General features: G+C 44.0%; 2 protein-coding genes across 2 annotated transcripts; both read left to right on the top strand.

The window, feature by feature from the left end:
* Positions 1-5,521: 5,521 nt before the first annotated feature.
* H1-4 (H1.4 linker histone, cluster member) lies at positions 5,522-6,280 on the top strand. The gene has a single exon (XM_024570223.3). It carries the CDS (start codon positions 5,581-5,583, stop codon positions 6,235-6,237), a length of 657 nt encoding a protein of 218 aa, XP_024425991.1. The 5' UTR covers positions 5,522-5,580; the 3' UTR covers positions 6,238-6,280.
* Positions 6,281-7,124: 844 nt separating this feature from the next.
* Positions 7,125-7,751, top strand: LOC112313657 (histone H2B type 1-M). The gene has a single exon (XM_024570258.4). It carries the CDS (start codon positions 7,137-7,139, stop codon positions 7,515-7,517), a length of 381 nt encoding a protein of 126 aa, XP_024426026.1. The 5' UTR covers positions 7,125-7,136; the 3' UTR covers positions 7,518-7,751.
* Positions 7,752-10,566: the final 2,815 nt, after the last annotated feature.

Genomic DNA, 10,566 nt, shown 5'->3' with positions numbered 1-10,566 from the left:
CTAGCTACACAAGAAGTTCCAGGTGCTTCTGCTTCTCACGAGCTTCAGCTTTGGAATGAGCTACTTCTCCAAGGAGCCCTGGCTTTTTTTAGTGGAGAGCGATGCTCCAGAACCAAACATAGTGTGCCAGGCGTGTTAATCGTGTCACTGCTGGTAGGTCTTCTCAGCGGGCAGAGTAGGGAAATATGTGTGTATAGTAGCCCACACATACTCACACATCTGTCTCTATGGCCATGTAACTACATATATTTTGAAATATAAGTTTCTATTAATACTTCTGATTCTAATCCAGCACCACAAGGTTCATTTTAGCCAAGTCTTTCTTTTATCCACCAGTGAGATTCTGGGTCTCATTGCTGACAACATACTTTCTTCCTTGTTCAATTCTAGCAGGCACAGAAGTAGTTTCAGAATTGTGAACCCGTATCCTTTAGAGAACTACTTTCATTAGATCACAAGCTTTATACATAGTTACTTTTGTCTTTAGCCATACAGCATGCAATCATGATACTGTTTTCCAGCTACTTGAGTTAATTTTCATCTTTCTCAATCACTTCACTGATATTATGTTAATTTTTGAAATTGTATTTATTCATTTGTAGAGAGAGGGAAGAGAGAAAGAGGGAGAGAAACATCGATGTGCAAGAGAAACTTCTACCGGTTGCCTCTTGCACACCCCCAACTATGGACCTGGCCCACAACCCAGGCATGTTTTCTGGCCAGGAATCAAATCGGCAACCTTTCAGTTCACAGGCTGATGCTCAGTCCGCTGAGCCATACCAGCCAGGGTGTATGTTACTAATTGAAACAGTTTGGTTTATTTGTTGGTGCTTGTATTCCATTTTGGGTTCCCTCACCTCTCTGTCTGTCAACATTTGTTTATTTTGCTGGTGCAGGAAACATTACTGTTGTAACAGCGAAAGCCCTGCAGAAAGACAGACACAGAACTGCGCCTCCCTCCTCATTTCTGCTGCTTTGCCCCCCTGCCTCTCCCTTTCCACTCATTTGTAACCCACACCCCACAGATAACTGATCTGATTCGTTGTTGGGTTTATCCTTTCTGCACAAAGAAGCAGAAAAATGTGTTGTTACCTCCTCTTCTTTCCTATGAATACTGTTCTCCACTTGGCCTTTTCAAGTAATCATACTTGTATATCCTGGAATTCACTCCTTAGTTCACAGACACTTTTCCCATTTATTTTTGTAGTGTGCCTCACCCCACTGTGTGGGTGCATCCTAGTGTATTCAACCACTCTCCCATGTGTGGATAAGAAAGTTTCTCCTTCACTTTACAGTTGTAGTCAACGTTGCCATGAATAACTTTGGCTATGCAACTCACCGGTTTTGACTGTTGAATTAAATAAAAAGAACAGCCAATTCTACAGCCATATGAATATATATATTCCCTTTTAAGAAAAGTTTTCCACACATGCTCTATACCAAAAGTAAAAATACAATGCCTATTTAAAAAATCCAGAAAGGAGAAATCTGAAGACCACCTGAAGGGCCCTACGTATCTGTCCCTACAGATACGTAGGGCCCTTCAGGTGGTCTTCATACTTCTCCATGTCTGTGCTTGTATGACACACCTTCTAAGCTGAGAGAGGCTCATTTGTCTAGCGAAAAAACACCTCTTCCCCGAACTCGGTCTTCAGTAAAGCAGTCATGATAACAGACTCAAACATCAAAGACCAGAATCAAGCATTTAGAACCCAGAAAGTTGGAGTAAAAGCAACCAAATCTAAGCCTCCCTTTCCTTTCAACTTTTCTACAAATCACACTGTTCCTTAGCATAGTTGCTATATACTCAGGGCTCCTTGGGGGCTTACAACAGAGTCAGTGGTAGTAAAGAGCCTTTTTGGCTCCTAAGAGACAAATACAGGAGGATATCTCATGACCAGTGGGATAAAGACAACGCCTCCCTCTCTGGCCATTGAGCCAGCACAGAGAAGACTACATTTTAGAAGGGCACCCCCCCCCCCCCCCCCCGGCCACACATAGTGAGCTGTGTAGCACCTGAAACTACACGCACTGAGCTCAATATTTTACATTCTATTCTAGCTCCTTTCAAAGCAACGCGCTGGCATTGTGCCACTAGCCTGCCTTTAATGACTGTTCAGGCCTGCAGTTTGTTAGAGTACATGCTTCAAGGCCAGGTAGATAAGAACTGGAATCTTGGACACAACCCTTACCAGCAGCCTTTTCAGAAGAATTCCTTAACCTATGTGAGCTCACGTCATCCTAAGTGAAGTCGGGAAACGGTCCAAAGCTGGGGTTTTCGCGTTAATTCAGTAAGAACGCAGGCAACCCACGGTACAATTGGCAATAAATGAAAGGGTAATTTTCATTAAGAATGATGAAGCGGAACAAGAGGTAGAGATGCCGTACCAGGGAACGGCAGTGGTCTGCAGGCAACCAAGGTCCAGTCCATCACCTGTGGACGGTCCTCTCTTTTCTCCTTCCAGAGCCACTCGAGCACCTGGTCAGGTATGAGTCCACGGACGTCAGCATTGGATTGCCACTGCCCCTATCCTCCCCAACCACGGTCATATCCAGCGTAAACTTCTTTGTATAGGTCTCACAGGCAAGTCCAGAAACCCACAGGAACACCCACATGACCTGACACACAGTTGACCCAAGGTCACCTCCAGTAAGAGCGGTAGTGCTTCTTAGGCTTGGGTGGACACCAGAGGAACCTGAGGAACTTAATCAGTATTGAGAGTCTGAGACCAACTGGAGTTACTGGTTCAAAATCATCTGGAACAAGACTTTGGAATCTTATATAAAATTGTTAACGAAAAAAACCACAGGCCAAAAATGACATCACTCATGCTAAAGAGTCCAAGATACAAAACCTAGATTTAATACCTAATCTAACTGCAGTTTCAGTCTCTCCCAGAAACATAAACTTAATCAACAAGTATGGACTTTTCTACTCAAGCACCAACCAGTAAGGTAGTCTTTCCCCTTAGAAAGAAGAGGCAATCTGCATGATACAAATCCTCCCCTACCCTTTCCCCCAAAGAATAGGTGTCCAGGTCCAAGAATAATCCTTTCTCTTCTTGTGCTAACTGTTCCCATGCCCAACCTTTCTTCCTGGAAAATCCCACCATTTTCTATAACTTCTCAGAGAACCCTCCTAGCTGATAGATGGGATGTGGCCCACTTCCTGATTCACATACTAAAGCCAATTAAATCTTCTACTTTACTCCATTTAATTTTGGTTTTGAACCGCACAATCTCACAAGCATATGCACATTCCCACAAGGCAGGCTGTGCGGAGACAGCCAGCCAGCTGACGGCAACAGTGGAGCCTTTTGATGTTCCTCGAATTTTATCATAAAAGAACATCAAAGAAATGCTTGAATTCCCCGTGGCGGAGCCTCAATGTCTTCTTTGAGTCTGTCCAGCACTTTTATTTATAGAAAAACAGTCTGTACCATCGCAGACAACCATTTATGAGTTGAACATCTCACAATGTGGAGTTTAACTCCCTCTAAGTCAGAAGTAGTAAGAAATACAGGGAGTAAAAAGAGTCATTTAAGAGAAAACTTCCATCTGTTATGCAAATGAATCCATTTACATGTGTAGTTTTCATAGTGAAAATGAGATACCCCTTCTTCTGGAATAAATGCCCATATATCCATTTCCCTCATTTGCTGGTTTGAAAGTTCCCTAGTTGGATGGTTATTAATTGATGTGTTTTGGAACATTATCCTCTCCATTTTTATTTTAATATATACCACAGGGCATATTTATTTTTCACTTGCATGAGCTAATTACATTGAAAATGTTCACACATTAAAACCTAGAAAAATTGGAAATATATGCCACTTTTATTACAGTTTCAGTATTAATTTAAACAAAGGTTTCAAAGCATCTCGTTAATGTTCCATCAAAGATTTCTGTTCTCATGTTCACTTCAGTATAACTAGTATATCACAATGAGCCAAAAGAACTCAAAAAGATTGCAGACAGATTCCTCAAAGTACACCTCATCTGAACAAAGTGACATCAGACGAAGGGTCTGTTACGTGTGAAATTATGGAACAATCAAACTAAAGATCAATGTGTTGTCCAAGACCATGTTCCAACCAGCCACACCCAGAGTGGTATCATATCAATTTTAGCACTGTCCAAAATCGTATGTTGTCTCTCAAGTAAATGGCTTTCAGCTTTTAGAGACAAGGCCATTCAATCCATTTTGCTGGAATGATTCTGTCCTTTGGGTTCCCATTGCCAACTGTACTCTTTGTTGACTGGACAACTCTCTGAACAAGACGTTGTGAGAAACCTGTCTTCAGAGGGCATCATTGGCTTACCTTCCATTAGCCCTCAAAGCTCTGCTTCCGAGATGGAAATCTGAGCTTCTCTTTCAATCCTACACCTAACTTGTTTTCTTCTTTACAGAGGTCTGGGAAGCAAAGGGCCATATTCTTTATCATGGAAGCATATCTGGTGCGTAGACTACTCATTCATCAGCTATTCAGCCATAATGGAGCCTGGGATTCTTTAACAGTGGGAATAGATGTCTTATAACCCACACTTCTCATTGACTTCCCCTTAAGACCAATGCTTGAATTTCAATTCTTACTCCTATATAACAATTTGATCCTAAAGATTGGGCCAGAAGAACTCCCCAAGAATGCAGACACCTCCGAGTGCATCTCTACTTCTACTGACTTTATCAGCATCATCTGGGGATTACTTGAAAATCAGTCCTTGTCCATTTTTGTGTGCCTTATCTTTTGGACTCCCCTTCCTTCCCAATATCCTGACCTCAAGGTATCTAAACTCATGGAACAGTTTTCCAGAGGAACAGAAGCCCCAGCCCCGCCCCCAACCCTTGGGAGCAGAAAGGAAAAGAATTTTGCTAGGGAATTCGTTAAAACCCGGGTGCCAGACAGAAATAAAACCATGTCTGCATAGACTGATGTCCTGGGGCTCCAAAATTTTACCTCTCGGGGGCATTAATTTGTTTGGCATTAAAGTAATCCAGTTTGATGAACTCAAATGCCCTCGGCTCAATAGGCAGGACTCTCCGAGGAGCCTGTGTTACTTCCTTCACTTAAGTGCAGATTTGTAATAAAAATCTTAATTCCAGTGGCATGATTTTTGGACATATAAGAAGCTAACCACTTGGAGAATCGTATTTGAGAGGTCAAAAAACTCCACAGTTAAAGATCGGTTTATAATTTACGAAGAAAATAGAAAGTTTTGTTTCTCAGAGTTGAAATCTGACAAGCACGGCGGGAAATATTGCTAGTTTTTGGCATAAAGTTTTGTGCTTCCTTCATAATTTGAGACGTGGATGAAGCCTGAGACTTCGGGGATCACTTTCAGAGAAAAATCGGGCAATTCGGTGTAGGGAATTTTGACATTTTTGGCATTTTTCGAGGTGTAACAAACACAACTCGGGATCCGAGAGGACACTCTGCGGCTGCCAGCGAGGCGGGCTGGACAGCGCACCAATCACGGCGCAGCTCCGCCCTATATAAGCGCGCGGGCGCAGCGGCGCGGCCGAGTCCCGGCCAGTGTCTCGTTTCCGGCTCGAGTTCTCTTCCCACGCCCGCCTGCAGCATGTCCGAGACTGCGCCTGCCGCGCCCGCTGCCCCGGCCCCCGCCGAGAAGGCGCCGGTGAAGAAGAAGGCCCGTAAGGCTGCCGGTGCCACTAAGCGCAAGGCGTCCGGGCCGCCAGTGTCCGAGCTCATCACCAAGGCCGTGGCTGCCTCCAAGGAGCGCAGTGGCGTGTCGCTGGCCGCGCTTAAGAAGGCGCTGGCGGCCGCGGGCTACGACGTGGACAAGAACAACAGCCGCATCAAGCTGGGCCTCAAGAGCCTGGTCAGCAAGGGCACCCTGGTGCAGACCAAGGGCACCGGCGCCTCGGGCTCCTTCAAGCTCAACAAGAAGGCGGCCTCCGGGGAGGCCAAGCCCAAGGCCAAGAAGGCGGGCGCGGCCAAGCCCAAGAAGGCTGCTGGGGCGGCCAAGAAACCCAAGAAGGCCGCGGGGTCGGCCACCCCCAAGAAGAGCGCCAAGAAGACCCCGAAGAAGGCGAAGAAGCCGGCGGCAGCGGCTGGGCCTAAAAAGGCGAAGAGTCCGAAAAAAGCGAAAGCAGCCAAGCCCAAGAAGGCGCCCAAGAGCCCAGCGAAGGCCAAAGCCGTGAAACCCAAGGCGGCTAAACCAAAGGCCGCTAAGCCTAAGGCAGCCAAGCCAAAGAAGGCGGCCAAGAAGAAGTAGAAAGTTCCTTTGGCCAACTGTTAAAAATTCAACACAACCCAAAGGCTCTTTTCAGAGCCACCCACACACCTCAGAGAAAAGAGCTGTTGCACTTCCTATAGGGGCGTGGCTGGAGAGCTTACGCAGGCATAAGGGGCGGGCCCCGGGGAAGTGGGGTTACCCAAAAGGGAGGGGTTAGAGGAGCTAGGGCCGTTCGCACACTGCAGGTCTGAAGTCCCTAGATGATTATACTGTGCACCTTTGAGAGTGTTCTTTAGAATTGGCACACATGCGTTACGTCCACGCCGATATAAAGAGGTTTCCACCCGTATTAAATACTACACGAGTGGAATGTCCAGTTATTTCAAAAGCTAAGACTTAGATGCGGCAAGTAAGATACGACACTGCTGGCTGTTGAACAGCACGTTCCTGGTTTCCTGATAGTTTTGCTGCGGAAGCGCACGGATTTGCTTCACCGTCTCCTACCCATCCGCTTAAATACCCACGATATAAGCTCGGACACTAGGTGTCCACGGTGGGGACCCCAGACTCGATGCGTAGAGGTATCCTAGCGGGCAGAGTTTGCGTTTCCCCACAGTCCTAAAAGAAGTACATTAACAAAAATTTGCGTATGCTTTCCGAAGTACAAAGCACAGTGCATGGAGAGGCTTCTACGATAGCTCTGGGTAGCATAGTCTACATCCTGTGATTGGGCAAGCAAAGGATCGAGAGAGCCAATGAAACGGTACAGGGGAAAAGTTTACTTCCATTCTCATTTGTGACGACACATTAGGATTAGTCCAATCAGTAGCGAATTATTGTTAACCTTATTTGAATACCACATTTATAAATAATCGTGGCGCAACGGGTGGATTACTTTTTTAAGTGCTGGCGTTAGTCGTGTGACTTTTAGCGTTACAATGCCTGAGCCCACCAAGTCCGCGCCCGCGCCGAAGAAGGGCTCCAAGAAGGCCGTGACCAAGGCGCAGAAGAAGGACGGCAAGAAGCGCAAGCGCAGCCGCAAGGAGAGCTACTCGGTGTACGTGTACAAGGTGCTCAAGCAGGTGCACCCGGACACGGGCATCTCGTCCAAGGCCATGGGCATCATGAACTCCTTCGTCAATGACATCTTCGAGCGCATCGCGGGCGAGGCGTCGCGCCTGGCGCATTACAATAAGCGCTCGACCATCACGTCGCGGGAGATCCAGACGGCCGTGCGCCTGCTGCTGCCCGGGGAGCTGGCCAAGCACGCCGTGTCCGAGGGCACCAAGGCCGTCACCAAGTACACCAGCTCCAAGTAGATTCGCGGGGAAGCGGCTTGACTCCCAACCCCAAAGGCTCTTTTCAGAGCCACGCATTCTTTCAACAAACGAGTTGTAACATTTTCACTTCTGGGGTTTCTCATACTGAACTTAAACCTACACTACTATTCTGTTCTAAAGAGCCAGTGTATGGTCTAGTCGCAAGTTATCCAGCAATAATAATAGCTACCACAAACTATAGGCTTTGGACAAAGTTCTGTGGGACCATTAATCATTTAGTACCACTCAAGTATATATTTGCTTATATACATAAGTACATATCACAAGTATAGTTTGATCTGAAAACGGCCTTTCAATTGTGCAGCTTTCATTTCTGTGTGCAGTTCTCCAAACTGATCCTGTATTTGGTGACAGTTTACCGAGAGCATAGGACATCTTGTAACAACTTTGTTCTCTTCAGTTTTCTTTTTGTTTACATAGATTAGTATTGCTCAAAAAAGGACTGAAAACGAGTTTACAGGAAATACACAAAGGTGCTTCTGGTTTGCTCGCTCTGTAACTGGTCCAATTTCTGCTTGAGGCTCTCAGCAGCGAGGGCGGGGACGAGTGGCCTGTGCCATATCTGTAGGGCAGCCAGGGAGAGGAGCTGGAACTGGTCTGTGAGAGGCCTTCAGAGGTTGCCTGTTGGCAAGATGGCCTCAGTGCCTTGCCAGGTAGACCTGTCCGGAGAGCTAATTGACTCTCTTTAAAACAGCGTTGCTCTTAGCATCGGAAAGTAAAATCCTAGAATGAGAGAGTGGCCACAATAGCTTTTGTGAGCTAGTTTCAAATGTCAGACACTCTCATTTCTAACACTTTCTATTCATTAGAAGCAAGTCACTTAAATTTGTCGCATATTCATAAGGGGAGTAAGTTGCCGCCTTTCCAGATAAGGATAGTAAAATATTTGTGGACATATTTTAAAACCACATCATCTGTTTTATGCTTTAAATACTTGAATGTCAAAATTATTTGTGCTTTAAAGGTTAGATAGAAACCAGCTGGAAAATCACCTGGAACTATTACCTTTTGGTAGATTTTTAAGAATCCCACAACTTAAACTGCAATTGACGACTATCCATAGAGTCAAAAGCCAGTGAAACTCCCACATGCTGCCTGGTGCACTTTTCTCTGAGAATGGGAAGGACAAAACAGTCTCCTCTGCAGTTCAGTTGAACCAGCACATAATAGGTACTTTAAAAAGGTATTGAGAGCACTGAATTCACTCATCTGAGCATTGCAATGTGATAAACAGGTCTCAGGTGTATGATTGTTGTTGGAATGTCTAACAAACAAACAGGATTGGGATTTTTAAAGAAAGCCAATTTAAAGAGAACATAAATACCATAAAAACTTAACTCCCCCCAAATACTGGGGCATATGAACATATACAATATTTAATAATATGAAAAATAACAATAAAATTTAAATTTGGACAAGTTAAAATTAATTTAATAATTTATTTAAAATAGAGAATTTAAGATTGAGTAATCTATGTCTCTCGAGGCATGTCCATGCCTTTCCCCACCCGCTAATTTGCTAGGCATGTTTTCTTTGCCTTTCTTTCTCCTAAGCTCCAAGGGCATTTTTTTTGACTCTGTAACTTTTGGAGAAAACCTTTTGCTTTTACATTACACACACCAAAAAAAAAAAAAAAAAAAAACCCAACCCATTAATGCTTAAAAAACCCCTACAATGTTTAAAGTAAAGTGTAAGATAACAGATTAAGAGTTAGCAGAAGGAAATAAAAGAAAAAGAAATTGAATAGAATTTAGTCCTGAAGGTTTATAAGGAGATTCTCGACATGTGTCAAAAGCATGTAGTAATCAAGGAAGCTTACAGCCAATTGCTTTCATTTCACTTTATCTTTCATTAAGACCTAAAAAAGTGGAAGAGAGAAGGAGAAGGGGAAGGAGAAGAAGAGGAAAGTGCTAATTGCTCTTTCAAAATCTGCAGGCAGTAAATACAGTTGAGCTGTTTGCTTGGGAGCTACCAAACTCATTAAGTTTAGGCAAAAATAATTTATTCTAATTTTGCATAATAAAGAAAACATGGTAATATATTATCGTGACTTAGTGCAAAGTTAAGGAACTGCCTTCACATGTGACACCAACTGCAAAATCCAGGGTTTTCCAAAATCACCCTTAGATTTAATAATTCACTAGAAGAACTCACAGAACTCACTGAAAACTACTACACTCAAGGTTAAGTTTCATTACATCAAAGGTACACAGATTAAAATCAGCCAACAGATTCTGCACAAGGAGCAGAGTCCAGCAGGGTTTGAAACTCTCAGCTTGTTGGAGTCTTTCCCCAGGGGAGTCATGCAGCTGGTTAACACCTCCCTACAATGATGCGTGATGACATCTTGTCAAGTAGGGAAACTCACAAGCTGTGGTGTCCAGGCTTTTATGGGGCCTTTATCACATAAACAGGACTGACTTCCCACACCGCTGATCTTGAGTCTCTAGTCCCTTTGGAGATAGTGGAGATAGTCCAAAGGCCCCAGGTCATGCAGCAAGACATGACTAACCAATTAATTAAAGTATACATTTGTAACAACAGGGTTAGAAGTAAAAGCTGAGTTGTCCGTTTTGGGGACCCACTTTCCTCATGTATACAAAGATATTACTAGCACACGACTTCTTAGAGGTGTTTTTAAAGATTGAGATTATTCATGTAAAGCTCTTAAAAACAGTTATGGACATGTAAGGACTTAGCAATTGTTAGTGATTATGTTTCCTTAATCACTAATTTAAAATATAAATCAGAATTGCCAATTCTCTTCAGGTCAAAAACTAAGGGGAGAGAATGTGAGCTTTTAAACTGTTTGAATTTTACCCCAAGAACATTAGCTGTTGGGATTTGGAGCAAAGATCCTGTTTTTCAGGAACATCTCTTGGGTAAGTAAGTATAATGAGTCATTACCTGTTCATGCTAATAAGGACTAAAGTGTAGGTGATTCTGCAGAGATACTTAATAGCACATCATGTGAGCAAATATAAAAAGTGTCCTCTTTATTGTATAACAAATATTAATGCAGGAGGCA

Source organism: Desmodus rotundus, chromosome 12 (genome assembly GCF_022682495.2).
Source record: "Desmodus rotundus isolate HL8 chromosome 12, HLdesRot8A.1, whole genome shotgun sequence".
In the NCBI taxonomy this organism is placed as follows: domain Eukaryota; kingdom Metazoa; phylum Chordata; class Mammalia; order Chiroptera; family Phyllostomidae; genus Desmodus; species Desmodus rotundus.
The sequence above is the reverse complement of the archived record's forward strand: the minus strand, read 5'-3'. Positions and strand labels throughout refer to the sequence as shown.

Bases quoted from the DNA above. Each gene is read 5' to 3' on its own strand.
- H1-4 (XM_024570223.3), top strand. From the start codon at position 5,581: ATGTCCGAGACTGCGCCTGCCGCGCCCGCTGCCCCGGCCCCCGCCGAG.
- LOC112313657 (XM_024570258.4), top strand. From the start codon at position 7,137: ATGCCTGAGCCCACCAAGTCCGCGCCCGCGCCGAAGAAGGGCTCCAAG.